The sequence below is a fragment of the Glycine max genome, chromosome 4, assembly GCF_000004515.6.
Source record: "Glycine max cultivar Williams 82 chromosome 4, Glycine_max_v4.0, whole genome shotgun sequence".
In the NCBI taxonomy this organism is placed as follows: Eukaryota; Viridiplantae; Streptophyta; class Magnoliopsida; order Fabales; family Fabaceae; genus Glycine; species Glycine max.
In genome coordinates, this window is record NC_016091.4 from 19371968 (window position 1) to 19387851 (window position 15884).

At 34.0% G+C, this 15884-nt stretch overlaps 2 protein-coding genes across 4 annotated transcripts; both read left to right on the forward strand.

Moving 5' to 3' along the window:
* The first annotated feature begins 2711 nt into the window (after positions 1-2711).
* Positions 2712-3353, forward strand: LOC100805239 (probable calcium-binding protein CML25/26). Its single transcript, XM_014774663.3, has one exon. It carries the CDS (start codon positions 2848-2850, stop codon positions 3280-3282), a length of 435 nt encoding a protein of 144 aa, XP_014630149.1. The 5' UTR covers positions 2712-2847; the 3' UTR covers positions 3283-3353.
* A 5511-nt stretch (positions 3354-8864) lies between these two features.
* Positions 8865-10681, forward strand: LOC100805775 (uncharacterized). Of its 3 annotated transcripts, XM_006578367.4 has the most exons (7): positions 8865-8982; positions 9109-9197; positions 9408-9503; positions 9742-9818; positions 9966-10077; positions 10193-10317; positions 10514-10681. In XM_006578367.4, exons 3-6 carry the CDS (start codon positions 9457-9459, stop codon positions 10308-10310), a joined length of 354 nt encoding a protein of 117 aa, XP_006578430.1. In that variant the 5' UTR covers positions 8865-8982; positions 9109-9197; positions 9408-9456; the 3' UTR covers positions 10311-10317; positions 10514-10681. The 3 variants fall into 3 exon arrangements, with proteins under 3 accessions (XP_006578430.1, XP_040870556.1, XP_040870557.1); XM_041014622.1 differs by having other exon boundaries at positions 9109-9503; XM_041014623.1 differs by having other exon boundaries at positions 9109-9503; positions 9966-10062.
* Positions 10682-15884: the final 5203 nt, after the last annotated feature.

Genomic DNA, 15884 nt, shown 5'->3' on the forward strand with positions numbered 1-15884 from the left:
ATTTATGTGTTAATAATTTTTTTAATATTATTACATGTTATTTTCATATATTTAACTTATTTTATGTAAATTTAAAAAGACAAAATTATTAATAATAATAACTACACTATTGATTTTTTTATTTCTTTGTATTAAATTTAATCAGTGTTATAGATTATGGACTATTTAATTTATCACCTATATAAAGAATTATATTATTATTAACTTATTTTTTAAAAACTGTATAGTAATTATCATTAATGCAATCAATTTTTTAAAAGCAAATCTCATGTCTCTTAATATAATATACAAGAGTGTTGGGACATGTGACATGCACGGGTAAACATTTTTTTAAAGATTCTTATAAAATAAATTTTTAAGATATATTTTTTAAAATTTTCTAGTAAAAATTATTTTACTTGTTTATTCTAATAATTTATTTATTAATTATTGTTGTCTATTATTAATGGTTTTTATATATATAGTAGATTTTTTAAAAAATACAATGAGAAAAATAATAATTAATTATATGTTAAGTAGGTTAGTAATTTATATAATTGCTGAAAAACAATATTACAAACAATTGAAACTTAGAGTAGTTGGCTATAATAAAAAAATAAAAAAATATATTTATAAAATGATATTTTTAATTATGTATTTTTAAATTAAAACTTAAATTGATGTGTGTCATTCATAACACATATGTTGATTTCTGAAAAATAATATAAAACATTTTAAAATTTGAACATATAAGAATTTTGAAAATTTTAAATTAGGAATTATAAACTAAAATAATATTTTTTGTGCTAGATATCAATAATGTATCATAAATATATCAATTTTGAAATTATTAGTTATTATTATTTAATATAAATAGTCCGTTGAAGACTCAATTAATTATTATATCTTAAAAATATAAGAATAGTAAAAATAAGAATTAAATTTATGTTCAGTCAATAAATTATTTATATATTATATTAATTTGAATATGTTATAATTTTGAATCAAAATATATTAATGTTATTAATTAATCCAAATTAAAATATATATTACTCCTAATTAATTTAAATTAAATATTTTAAAAAATAAATGATTGAAAATTTTTATTTTATATTTAAAATAATTTTTTACGACACTTAATAAAATATGTATTTTCCATAAAAAAATAGAATTATGTATTTTAACATATAAGTCAATCAAATCAAAATAATTTTTTGTTAATTTATTATACAAATAAAAGATATTTCTATTTTTTTCTAAATTTTAAATTTTCTTATGTCGATATTAACTTTTTTTTTCTCATTTTACATATAACTTATTTAGTTATTGATACATATAGTTACTCAAGATTGAATTATCTTCAAAGATATGTCCCTTCTCATTTTTTCCTTGAGTGCCTTTCATTCTTAAACTCTGTTTCAATTAAAAAAATAGAAATATTAGATACTAATCATTTTCATGATTATTTATAGTGATTGTGAAATTATGTTCAATCACAAGATATTATAAAGATTGATTTTTGAATGTCATAGTTGTCTTAAAATTATTTTATATGTAAACAATTGTGCATAAATTATTAAGTGTGCAAATAAATGTGAAACTAACACAAAGAAAAAATAGTGAAGAATACTAAAGAAAGTTATTATTCAGAATTAACAAAGATATTTATTCAAAAGGCTTAAATGTAATTTTGATTTTCTTATTTTGTTAAATCTACAATTATGTTTCCTCTATTTTAAATAAAGACAGCTGATCTCTCTTGTTCTAATTTTTTTTTATTCCTTTATTTTAAAATAAAGACATTTGGTCCTCTTATTTTAAATAAATTATAATTTTAGTCAAATCCTCAATTTTACACGCGGATTATTTTTTTTATTTTGATACGGTTGAACCTTAGACCTAACATATTCATTTAAGGTATCATAAAAAAAATAATTTAATTAATTACAATGTAAGAAATAAAAAATAAAATATAGATAAAATTGAAGATTGAACCAAAATTGTATATTTTTTAAATTAAGATCAAAATTGTGAATTTTCTAAAATAAAATGATCAAATATCTTTATTCAAAATGAAAAGACCAAAATTTTTAGATCGTGCAAAATAAAGGAATCAAAATTACATTTAAGTTTATTCAAAATTGTGTATAAAATATTTTTAGTAATATTATATTCATTACTGGTAATATTTTTTTATTATTTGCATTCGTTAGTAAAAATTTAGTTTATTATTATTATTATTATTGTTATTATTATTATTATTATTGTTATTATTATTATTATTATTATTATTATTATTATTAAGTCTGCAGTAAGAAAGTATAATATGTATAATTATTATAAATCATTTTTAATTATTTTCACTATTATAATTTTAAAAAAATCTTATTACCATTAATTATTATGATTACATTATAATTATTATATACTTTAAAATGAATTTTCTTTCAAATGAAAAATCAAATGAATTTATTGTTTAAAGCTGTTGAGAATGTCATGTACAATCATTCCTATTAAAAATATTTTCGTATGTATTATTACAGATGAGTCTACGGAAATATAATTGACTTGTATATATACATGGCAAAGCGGTACTAACACGGGTAAGCAATAAGCATTATATAATTCGTGTTTCTCATCTAACGCTGTCTTGGCCTTTTCCTTTCTCCTTCGCATCGTGAACTTTCCGATGCCATTTACATATGCAAATTGAATAATCCGCCATTTATATATCACAACAAGATATAAAAACACCACCCCCCACAAAGTTACACACAATTAGCCCACGACCCTGAACGAACATATTTAATCTTGTGCAGAACAATTTCACAAGTGTTATTTTGAGTCAATTTTCTTAGTTGTGATAATATGAGGGTGAACACAGAGTTTGAGCGCGTTCTTAAGTATTTCAATGAAGATGGGGATGGTAAGATTTCCCCATCTGAGCTTAGGAACCGGCTAGGCATGATGGGTGGTGAGTTATTGTTCAAAGACGCTGAAAAGTTGATTGAGGAATTGGATTCTGACGGTGATGGGCTTTTGAGTTTGGAAAATTTTGTGAAGATAATGGAGGATGCTGGGGAAGAGAAGTTGAAGGATTTGGCAGAGGCTTTTGAGATGTACCGTAACACTGAAATGTATGGGTTTATAACAACCAAAAGCTTGCAAAGGATGCTGCGTAGGTTAGGAGAATCAAAATCCATGGAGCAATGCACAACTATGATTGACCACTTTGATTTGAATGGAGATGGCCTGCTTGTAAAACAATTAAGGTTTTCTAGATTATTAATTATAGGAAATTAACATGATCTTAAAATGTATGATTCTCACAAATAATAAATAAACAAATAATGGGTACCTTTTTTCCTAGGAAAGCTTCTTTCCGGTGGTGTACTTTGATTTCCTTGGAAGATGAGAGAAATAAAATTTCACTCCCTTGACTATTCTGTCTGTTTCTCTGCGTTTGTGATGACTATAAATGAGAGAGAACACTTTTTTTGTCAAGAAGGAAACCTTATTTCAAGTTACTTGGTATTAACCCCTTTTATAACCACTACTCCCATCAAGTAGTAGTTACCTCTAGAAATTTCTCCTATTTAATCCAATTACAATTTAGTTCTTAATTATTAATTATTTATTTATTAGTCCCTACATAAGTCACATGCTTCTCACATGAGACATTAATTCTAACATTCTCCCACTTGGCTCATGTGACACTACTAAACATTATGGACTAAATAAATAAATAGATTAAACTAACATAATGTGCATTAAAAAATGACCGAATCGTTCTATACATTGGGTACATCATAATTTCATGATTAAGAATACGGACAAATTCGAGTCATGAAGGTTGTACATCACCTAATCGATATAGTTCCTTCCATGTACTACAAATTAGTCTTCTCCTTAATATGATCATAAGTTAGGAGTACATAATTGGTCCAACATAATGTCTTTATTCAAGACAACCCTGTTAACATTACTCTAACATAAACATGCATGCAAACATAGAGAACAAGTAATAAAAAACATATCATAATTGAGCTCAGAGTGTCATTAAAAATAGATAAGGTAAATTACACTTAATGATCATCAATAACAATAATGCTCATACTTTCAACATGTTCTATAAATGTCTTGGGCGGTAATTCCTTATTCAAAGGGTCAACTATCATAAAGTTTGTGCTAATATGTTCTATTGACACTCTTTATTTCTGAACTTCTTCCTTCACAACAAAGTACTTCAACTTCATATGCTTAACACCCTTAAAGTACTTGTCGTTCTTAGAGAAAATACTGTTGCAGAGTTGTATCAATACATTTTCTGCGGCCTAGCAATACTGTCGACAATTCTAAGCCCTGAAATAAAGTTCCGCAACCAATTATCCTGAATTGTAGTCTCAAAACATACTACAAATTTATCTTCCATGGTAGATGCAACAACAACTGATGCATATGGAACTACTTCCATTTGTTTTCATTCCATATCATTTCTAGGATATTGTGCGAGACTAAATTCGTCTCCTTTCTAAATTAGAACAGGTGATGCTGAACACCTTTTCATCCTGAATCTCTGTAGTACTTAATTGATATATGTTTTCTGAGATAAGCCTAACAATCCTTGTGATCTATTATGGAATATTTCTATCCCTATCACATAGCTTACCTCACCCATATCTTTCACTTCAAATTTGCTAGAGAGAAACTTCTTAGTTTCATGTAGCAAACCCCGATCATTGGCTGCAAGTAAAATATCATCAACATACATAATTGGAAAAATAACCTTACTCCCACTGAGCTGCAGATGTATGCACTGATCAACAGTATTTTCCTTAAATCTAAAGGAAGCATGGTATCATTAAACTTTAAATACCACTGACAGGAAGCTTGCTTAACACCATATATTGATTTCTTTAATTTGCACACCATGTGTTCCTTTCCTTAAATTGAGAACCCTGTTGGTTGGTCCATATAAACATTTTCGTCTAAATCTTCATTAAGAAAGATAGTTTTCACATCAATCTGATGTAGCTCCAAGTCATAACGGGCTACTAATGTCAGGATAGTCTTGAAAGAATCCTTTCGTGAGACCGGTGAAAACGTCTCTTTATAATCAATGTCATCATTCTGAGTAAATCCCTTAGCAACAAGTCTAGCCTTGTAACATTCAAGGTTGCTATGAGAGTCATATTTAGTCGTGAAGACCCACTTACAACCAACTCTCTTACAATCTTTTGGCAATTCTACAAGGTCCCAAACACTATTATGTTCCATGGAATTTATCTCTTCTTTCATGATATTTAACCACTTCTCAAAATTATCATAGCTTACAGCTTGTGAAAATGAAACTGGATCATTATCATTAATTCTTAAGTCTGTTTTTGTTTCCTGTAGGTATACCACATAGTCATTCAAAATAGCTGATCTCCTTTCTCTTTGAGACCTCCTTAATGCTACTTCTTGCGGTTCTTCTACAATAGGTTCATTATGTATCATGGGCTCATTATTATGTTGTGCTTCTTCATTATTGTTTGTAATAATAAATAAAGGAGCAATCACATTACTGCAATAGGCACAAGCTAAAGGGACTTGTACTCTAACTTCTTTAATTTCCACTTCTCACGGAATTATACTCCCACTGATTTCACCATTTTCAATAAACCTTTATTTCTAGTTTCGACAATTCTCATACTATGATTAGGGCAATAAAACATATACCCCTTTGACTTTTCTGGATAACCAATAAAATATCCACTGATTGTTCTTGCATCCAATTTTTTTTCTTGCGGATTATAAATCCTTATTTATGTCTGGCAACCCCAAACATGCAGGTGCCTTATACCAGGTGTCCTATTTGTCCATAGTTCAAAAGGTGTCTTTGAAACTACCTTACTAGGAACCCTATTCAACAAATACACGGGTAAAGTTGAACTGATTAACATACTCATAACCATATCCATTAAAGTTCTATTACATCTTTCCGATACACCATTTTGTTGTGGTGTACCAAGCATTGCGTATTGCACACATATGCCATGTTTCTAAATAAGTTTAGCAAATGGACCTGTGTGTTGCCCAGTTTCATCGTAATTTCTGTAATACTCACCACCTCTATCAGATCTAATAATTTTCACCTTTCTGTCTAATTGTCTTTATACTTCATTCAAGTAAATTTCTATGGCGTCCACTGCCTGACATTTCTCATGCAGTAAGTAGACATAACCGCAACGTGAATAGTCATCAATAAAGGTGATAAAGTATCTTTTCTTTCCAAAAGAATTATCATCAAAAGGTCCACAAACATCATTATGCACAATTTCAAGAAGCTAAGTGCTTCTTGTAGCTCTTTTCTTTGTATGTTTTGTTTGTTTTCCCTTGATACAATCCACACAAATATTTAGATCCGTAAAATCTAGATCAGGAAGAATTTCATTCTTTATTAATCTTTCCTTGCTTTCTCTAGAAATGTGACCTAAACGTTTATGCCACAAGAAAGTAGATCGTTCATTCACTAAACTAGGTTTAGTGCCAACAATATGATGCCGAGTTAAAATGGTCCCAACATACAAAACATCTAATTTCAATTTATATAAACCATCACAAAGAACATAAGTACCAATAAGACGATTATGCTTAAATAAACTGAAATATCCATTACCAAAATTAAAAGAGTATTCAGTAACATCAAGTTTAGATAATGAAACTAAATTCCTAGATAAACTAGGTACATAAAGAGTTTCCAGTAAATCTAAATGATGTCTAGTGTCGAGTTTTAAATGATAAGTCCTGACTGCTTCCACTGGAGCTTTCACTCTATTCCCTATGATGACGAACTTCTCATTTGGGCTTATGGTTTGGATTGTAAGGAATCCCTGCATAGTGTTAGAAACATGAGTCAACATCCAGAATCAATCCATCGTGTATTATGGAGAACTTCAGTTAAGTTTGATTCAAAACATACATGAGCATTAAGCTCACCCTTCTTTTTGAATCAAGACTTATGTTTTAGGAAATCCTTATGGAAGTGTCCATATTTCACATAAAATTGGAAATTATTGCCCTTTGAGATCTTCTTCTGGATTTGCAAAGAGTTGTCATTGATCTTTAATGACCCTTTGCCTTTATCATGCTTCCTCATAAATTTCTTTTCAGCTCCTTGATTTCCTTGGTGGCTTACATAATGGACTGAGTGACTTCCTTGATTCTTAAGCGTTTCTTCCCGAACTAACATATTGTGCAATTCATGCATATTTTATTTATCTTTCATGGTATTATAACTCATTTGGAATATGCCATACTTAGATGGTAATGAGTTTAAAATAAACTGAACAAGGAAGATCTCATTCACAGTCATTCCTAAGGTCTCAAGTATTGTTGCAATGTTTGTCATTTTAATGACATGTTCATGCATAGTACGCAAACCATCAAACTTCATGGTGGTCAGTGTACTCATTAATGTCCTAGCAAGAGACTTATCAGCTGTCTGAGAGCGTTCTCCCACTAATCCCATAAACTCTTAGGGAGAGTTGTCTTGATATTGTCTGTAACAGTCATTCTCATGAATATTAGGCTGAGTCTGTTAGAACTTTCCCAAGCTTTATAATGGGCTTTCTCTTTATTGCTACTAGAATCAATAATAGTAACAAACTTGTCTTTCAACATAGCAAGATCAAGATCCAAAACACTGATGTGAAATTGGACTTGCTCATTTCAGTCAGAGAAGTTAAGCCCATTAAAATTGACACATATGATACATGAGAATTCAGTGAATTGGGAACATGTATTGCATAATAAAATTCACATAAGTGTTTTGAGACATAAAACACATGTCATACATATAATTTATTCAGATAACAGTCAATGTGTATTGATGTTCTCCTTTGGGTGATACACCAACACACAACATACAAACATGATGATGCTAAAAAAATTCTTAACATTATTTGACAATTAAATATGCACCAATTAGTAGTATCTATTTCCTTTGGGCATATAAATAAAACTAATGATGCACACAAATTGCCAACAACTATATTCATTAATTATAAGAACAACTAGTCAACCTTTGGGCGATCCATAAATGCCTTGTAACAATGAATTTCGATTATCCATAAACCAATAATCATATAATTTGACATCCATTATTTTATGAGTAATTGAAATAATCATTAATTTGGAATTAAATAACCTTATAGACTTGGCCACTTTGGTGACTAACAAATCTATCATACACTTAATTCCAATCAAATATATGACCTGCACATACTTATTTCTATTAACAATTCATAGCCATTTTATTAATTTCATTCTAGGCCAAATAAACACCATACATTCACATTTTAACTAATAAAATAATATTCACATTTATTTTCCTTTTGTATTCAAACACGTTCAAGCAAATGTGTAGCATATAGATATTTATTGCTACTGACAATTTCCAAGCATTCACGTTAATTTAATTGTAGAACATAAACTTTCAATCCTTTAATCATGTTTAACAATAGTATTCGAAAAAAAAAATGAGCAGGTGGGATTGAGAATAGCAAAATGGGGTTTGCAAATAGCAATTCGAAAAGGAATCCCACAAACTACGTACATGCAGGCGCACTTTTCAAAGAATTGGAAACCTACTGTAAGTCACGGTAACGGCTTTTTCCACATCTATACTAAGTCTTATAAAAGAGATGTATATGGAAATGCCTATTGTGCCCATGTTTCAGGTGGTGACATGTGTCCAATTTTTTAGTTTTTTTGGCATTTCCGCTTCAGTCTTTGGTTGTTCCACGTCATTTTGGAATTGCTTCATTTGTTGACGTGTGTATTTTGGCATTGCTTCATTTGTTGCCGCGTGCATTTTTCCTTTGCCTTCATCTCAGACGCGTGCCACATAGAGATTGAGTTTGCCTTCATCTCACCACTCTCCAATCTTCCATTCTCCCCTCTTTTCTCCAACTCAACGCAACCGTGACAATTGCGCCGAATTTCTCAACCTTCACTTCGGTAATTTCCATCTTTTGATTCGGTTTTTTTTCTCCTTTAATTTCATGCCTATGTTGTCTTGTGTTGAACCCTAATGTTTGCTAATTCGTGTTATTATTGTTGCTGCGCTGGATTCAATTGTTTCAGGTTTGTGCTTTTGCCCTTAGATTCTAATTCGTCTTGGCCTCCTCTTTTTTTTGTTATTGAAACAAATTAGGGTTTTGGTGAGGCTGAGGGTGAGTCACTTTTCTGGGTTTCTTTCATTTTTTTATAAGAAAAAAAATCCTTTCTTTGTTTTTAATTTCTTAGTGTTCTGCATTTTTTATTGGGGTTTTCGGTCTGGTATGGTTTGGATTGTGTTTGGGATTTCTCAGATTTTGAGGGTTTGTTTTGAAAATTTTGCTTGAAAAAGTATAAAGACATAATAATCAATTACCTGTGTTCAGCTTGAGACCAGACCCCTGCTTTGCATTGAAGGGAAGCTCATTACAAGATATGAAGCTTTTGTTTGTTGAAATGGGTGTTGGCTATGACCTTCATGGGTATTCTATTTTATTATTTTAGTCTTCTAGAGCATAAAGTTTAGTGAGTATAGTGAAGACCAAAATCTATAATTTTTTAATGAAATATAAATATGAGAATTAACAAAATTGCTGCTCTACCGTAAAACACAATTTTAGTCATTTATTTTGCCTACTTACATTTGATAGTTTCTAACATTTTTTTTCTCTTCAATTTTTTTATATATTCAAATGATATTATTCTTAAAATATATAACAGTCAGGACATGACAACTGCCGCAATGAGACCATGCAGAGATGCAATTTCTGCCAATTCAATTCCAGCTTTCCGTAAAGGTATTTCTGAATTGGGTTTTAATTATTTATCCATTCAGACATTCATACATTAGATCAAATCAATATTATTGTTTCAATTAAATGAATTTTTTTAAAAGGATTTTAAGTGAAATCCATATTCTCCTTATTCGAGTTAACTTGGTGCAGGTAACATCCCTCGTGTTACATCTGATCACATGAAATTGCATGTCAAACTGGGGGTGCCTCATCCTCTGCAACAAAATTTGGACAAGGATAAAATTAGGTATGTGTTTCCATAGTAAGTAAAAGCCCCACAAATAAATAAGATTTTTTTTCTTCTCAAATTCCTATTCCATGTTATATACTAGAAACAACATGCTATTGAAAAGTTGTATTTAAACTAAAAATTTCAGCGGACAAATCATGAACTTTGAAGTAGTGGATGGTGGACTTGTGTGCTCAACTGAAGAAATCCCCGAAAAGAACGATGACTGCTACATTGTTAATGCTGCTGTATACGTTGGCTACTAGGCTTTTGGTATAAACTTTATTTATCTATTTTTACATCATTATTATAATTTAATAATCATATTTATAAATATAAACTGCTCTACCGTAAAACTCAATTTTAGTCTCATTTATTTTGCCTACTTACATTTGATAGTTTCTAACATTTTCTTTCTCTTCAAATTTTTTATATATTAAAATGATATTATTCTTAAAATATATAACAGTCAGGACATAACAGCTGCCGCAATGAGACTGTCGCAATGTGCCCTTTGCGGGCGAGCGAGGGCGAGGCTCACGGGTGCGCTTTCCAAAGGAGGAAAGATGCGCGGAGTCGCCACCAACGTTTATTTGTGGAAAAACCAAAGGAAACCGGTCAAAATGAAAATTCTAAGTTCGGGAGTTGTATTTACGCTTGAGGAAGGTATTAGCACCTCTCACGTTTGTCTAAGGACAACAGCCTATTTTTAGAATTGTGGAAATTGTGTTACCTTAACTTTTATTTCTTTTTATTTTTTGAGGTCGACAAAAGCGGGGCTTTTGCTCCTACGTACCCTCCTTTGGAGAGGAAATCAGACTTACGTAGTTCTTTCTTATGCGTGAATCAAGTGATTCTTTTTACTTTGAAAGGTGATCATTTTAAGGCGTTGGACCTTAAAAATGATCCATTTTACTTGGTAAGAAACTGAAATGATAAACTTTCAAAATCCTATTTTTTGTGGACGAGCTTGACTAGGCGAGTTGATTTTAGCCTTAGTTTCACTTTAGTTATTAGTCAATTCAATTAAGAACGAGAAATCCCAAAAAGAAAACGTCCGATTGATTTTTCGTTTTATTTTACTAAAAGGTATTTTTTGATTATTATATTATTATTTTACCTCTTTTTTGATTTCCAACTTGGTTACGGCACGACCGAACGGTCGGAATTCATTTTAACCAAAATTAACGGATGATACAATTCAAATGATCGGTGGAAATTTATTTTATTTTTAGATTAAGTGAGAAATGACTTAAATAAATGGCTTAAGCACGTCAAAATGGGGTATAAAAAGCGAATGAAAACGAGAATAAAAATATATGAAACAAAATGTGGACCACCACAGGTACATAGAATGAATTGAAAAGCTCGGTTTGAGGTACTTACCCGTTGAAGACTAAAGAAAACGAAGAACGAACGATGAATGTTGAAGAACGGTCGAGAATCTTCGCGTAATTACTCACGGAAACGTTACGGAAGCGCCTCGGCTTGGATTTTCTTCATGGAAATAATTTTCCTCAGCAAATTTAAGAGAATACGAAATGCCAAGAAGGCTGAACCCTTTTCTTCTTCACTCCTCCCCCTATTTATAGCAAAATAGGGGAGGAGCTTGCCACCCAGCTCGCCCAGGCGAGCAAGGTTGCTTCCTCCAGAAGCAACAGCCTTCTGGAGGAAGGATTTGGAAGGCCCAAGTGGGCCAGATTGCTATTTGTACCCCCCTTTTTACTAAATGCACCCCCTTCTATTTTTTTTTGGTAATTCTTTTTCCGTAATGTTACGAAACTTTACGAAATTCGTAACGATACTTATTTTCCTTCCGCAAGGTTACGATTCCTTACGGATTATATATTTAGTCTTTTTTAGCTTTCGAAGAAGTTACGGAAACTCACGGATTACGCAAAAACACCTCTTTTCGATTTTCGCCACATTACGGAATTTCACGGATCGCGTAAGCCTGCCTTCTTTTGATTTCTGACACGTCTCGGGACTTCATTTATTGTGCAACAAAGGATGCCAAGTAATCTCAAAGCGGCTAACCAAAGGTTGCATGTCATCAAGTAATAATCCCCGGACGAAATTAGGGTATGACAGTTGCCCCTCTTTACTTACCTTTTATCGGAGATAAGAGGAAAGCAAAGATAAGACACTGATTTCGTTCGTCTTGCCCTTTCCTTGATTAGTCCATGACAACTCTCGTCTCTACTCCTTCTTTTTTCTTTTCTACACAACACAATACAAACAACAACAAGAACAACAAACATAATATACATATACACTTTTGGGAAAAAGAAACAATCGGAAACAAAACAAAGATCACATTCCCAGTCAAGAGGATCCGCCCTTGACGATGAAAAACTCTGGAGAATGGAGGATTGCACTCAGCAATCATTACACATGGCTCCAAACTCGTGGGTGGAGGACGCATGAACGAAAACGCAATTCATGGGGGTCTGAAAAAAGGGTTGAGAATGGAGAATTCCACTAAGCAATCACTACGCATGGCTCCAAACTCGTGGGTGGAGGATCCATGAACGAAAACGCAATTCACGGGGCTCCGAAAAAGGGTTGAGAATGGAGAATTGCACTAAGCAATCACTACGCATGGCTCCAAACTCGAAGGTGGAGGACACATGAACGAAAACGCAATTCATGGGGCTCTGAAAGAGGGTTGAGAATGGAGAATTGCACTAAGCAATCACTACGCATGGCTCCAAACTCGAAGGTGGAGGACGCATGAACGAAAACGCAATTCATGGGGCTCCGAAAAAGGGCTGAGAATGGAGAATTGCACTAAGCAATCATTACGCATGGCTCCAAACTCGAAGGTGGAGGACACATGAACGAAAACACAGTTCATGAGGCTCCGAAAAAGGGTTGAGAATGGAGAATTGCACTAAGCAATCACTACGCATGGCTCCAAACTCGAAGGTGGAGGACACATGAACGAAAACGCAATTCATGGGACTCCGAAAAAGAGTTGAGAATGGAGAATTGCACTAACCAATCATTACGCATGGCTCCAAACTCGAAAGTGGAGGACATTGAACGAAAACACAGTTCATGAGGCTCCGAAAAAGGGTTGAGAATGGAGAATTGCACTAAGCAATCACTACGCATGGCTCCAAACTCGAAGGTGGAGGACGCATGAACGAAAACATAATTCATGGGGCTCCGAAAAAGGGTTGAGAATTGAGAATTGCACTAAGCAATCACTACGCATGGCTCCAAACTCGAATGTGGAGGACACAATAACGAAAACGCAATTCATGGGGCTCCGAAAAAGGGTTGAGAATGGAGAATTGCACTAAGCAATCACTACGCATGGCTCCATACTCGAAGGTGGAGGACACATGAACGAAAACGCAATTCATGGGGCTCCGGAAAAGCGTTGAGAATGGAGAATTGCACTAAGCAATCACTACGCATGGCTCCAAACTCGAAGGTGGAGGACACATGAACGAAAACGCAATTCATGGGGCTCCGAAAAAGGGCTGAGAATGGAGAATTGCACTAAGCAATCACTACGCATGGCTCCAAACTCGAAGGTGGAGGACACATGAACGAAAATGCAATTCATGGGACTCCGAAAAAGAGTTGAGAATGGAGAATTGCACTAAGCAATCATTACGCATGGCTCCAAACTCGAAGGTGGAGGACACATGAACGAAGACACAGTTCATGAGGCTCCGAAAAAGGGTTGGGAATGGAGAATTGCACTAAGCAATCACTACGCATGGCTCCAAACTCGAAGGTGGAGGACGCATGAACGAAAATGCAATTCATGGGACTCCGAAAAAGGGTTGAGAATGGAGAATTGCACTAAGCAATCATTACGCATGGCTCCAAACTCGAAGGTGGAGGACACATGAACGAAAACACAGTTCATGAGGCTCCGAAAAAGGGTTGAGAATGGAGAATTGCACTAAGCAATCACTACGCATGGCTCCAAACTCGAAGGTGGAGGACACATGAACGAAATCGCAATTCATGGGGCTCCGAAAAAGGGTTGAGAATGGAGAATTGTACTAAGCAATCACTACACATGGCTCCAAACTCGAAGGTGGAGAACACATGAATGAAAACGCAATTCATGGGGCTCCGGAAAAGGGTTGAGAATGGAGAATTGCACTAAGCAATCACTACGCATGGCTCCAAACTCGAAGGTGGAGGACACATGAACGAAAACACAATTCATGAGGCTCCAAAATAGGGCTGAGAATGGAGAATTGCACTAAGCAATCATTACGCATGGCTCCAATATCGAAGGAGGAGGACACATGAAGGAAAACGCAATTCATGGGACTCCGAAAAAGGGTTGAGAATGGAGAATTGCACTAAGCAATCACTACGCATGGCTCCAAACTCGAAGGTGGAGGACACATGAACGAAAGCGCAATTCATGGGGCTCCGAAAAAGGGTTGAGAATGGAGAATTGCACTAAGCAATCACTACGCATGGCTCCAAACTCGAAGGTGGAGGACGCATGAACGAAAACATAATTGATGGGGCTCCGAAAAAGGGTTGAGAATGGAGAATTGCACTAAGCAATCACTACGCATGGCTCCAAACTCGAAGGTGGAGGACACATGAACGAAATCGCAATTCATGGGGCTCCGAAAAAGGGTTGAGAATGGAGAATTGCACTAAGCAATCGCTACGCATGGCTCCAAACTCGAAGGTGGAGGACACATGAACGAAAACACAATTCATGGGTCTCCGAAAAAGGGCTGAGAATGGAGAATTGCACTAAGCAATCACTACTCATGGCTCCAAACTCGAAGGTGGAGGACACATGAACGAAAACGCAATTCATGGGACTCCGAAAAAGGGTTGAGAATGGAGAATTGCACTAAGCAATCATTACGCATGGCTCCAAACTCGATGGTGGAGGACACATGAACGAAAACACAGTTCATGAGGCTCCGAAAAAGGGTTGAGAATGGAGAATTGCACTAAGCAATCACTACGCATGGCTCCAAACTCGTGGGTGGAGGATCCATGAACGAAAACGCAATTCATGGGGCTCCGAAAAAGGGTTGAGAATGGAGAATTGCACTAAGCAATCACTATGCATGGCTCCAAACTCGAAGGTGGAGGACACATGAACGAAAACGCAATTCATGTGGCTCCGAAAAAGGGTTGTTGGCAGGACGGAACGGTCCACCGGGTTTTTCCACCTAAAGGCAAACATGCTTTTTGCAAAGAAAAATAAATCATTCGCGAGAGCACCATATCTTAGAGAAACAATATACTTGTGCTAAGGGTAATCTTCCTTGTAACCGAGAATGAAGGGCAGGATGTCAACTTTTAGCTTTTAAATGAACATGCAGGGGAAACATCGGGCTAAGCTGAAAATAAATCACTCATAGTGTATAAAACTCACACAGTTAAGTGTTTCACCCTATTCCCAAACCATAACTACACCATGACTTTATTTTGTACACGATTTCCTATCGAATCAGAGATCACACGTACGATCACGGATCAATAGGATTTTCTCGAGGGTAGTGTTTTTGGAGAGGACGCTGGGTGTTTCGGTCTTTTCCTCTTTGTTCATGTGGGGTGGGATATCGCCAGTCGAGAACGACCTTGAATGGCAATCTGAAGGGAAGAGACACCAAAAATGGGTTTTCCTTTGCCGGCAGTCACTTACCTTGCCGAAAATTTATCTGGTCTGAAGATCTTCCGTTCTCTTTCTTTCATTGATCGAGAATTACTTCTTTTCCCTTTTTACTTCCTTTCGATCTTTGATCGGGAATCCTTCCTTTTCTTTCTTTTTTTTTCTTTTTTTTATTTTCATTTTTTTCTTTTTCTTTCTTTCCATTTCTTCCTTTTCTTTC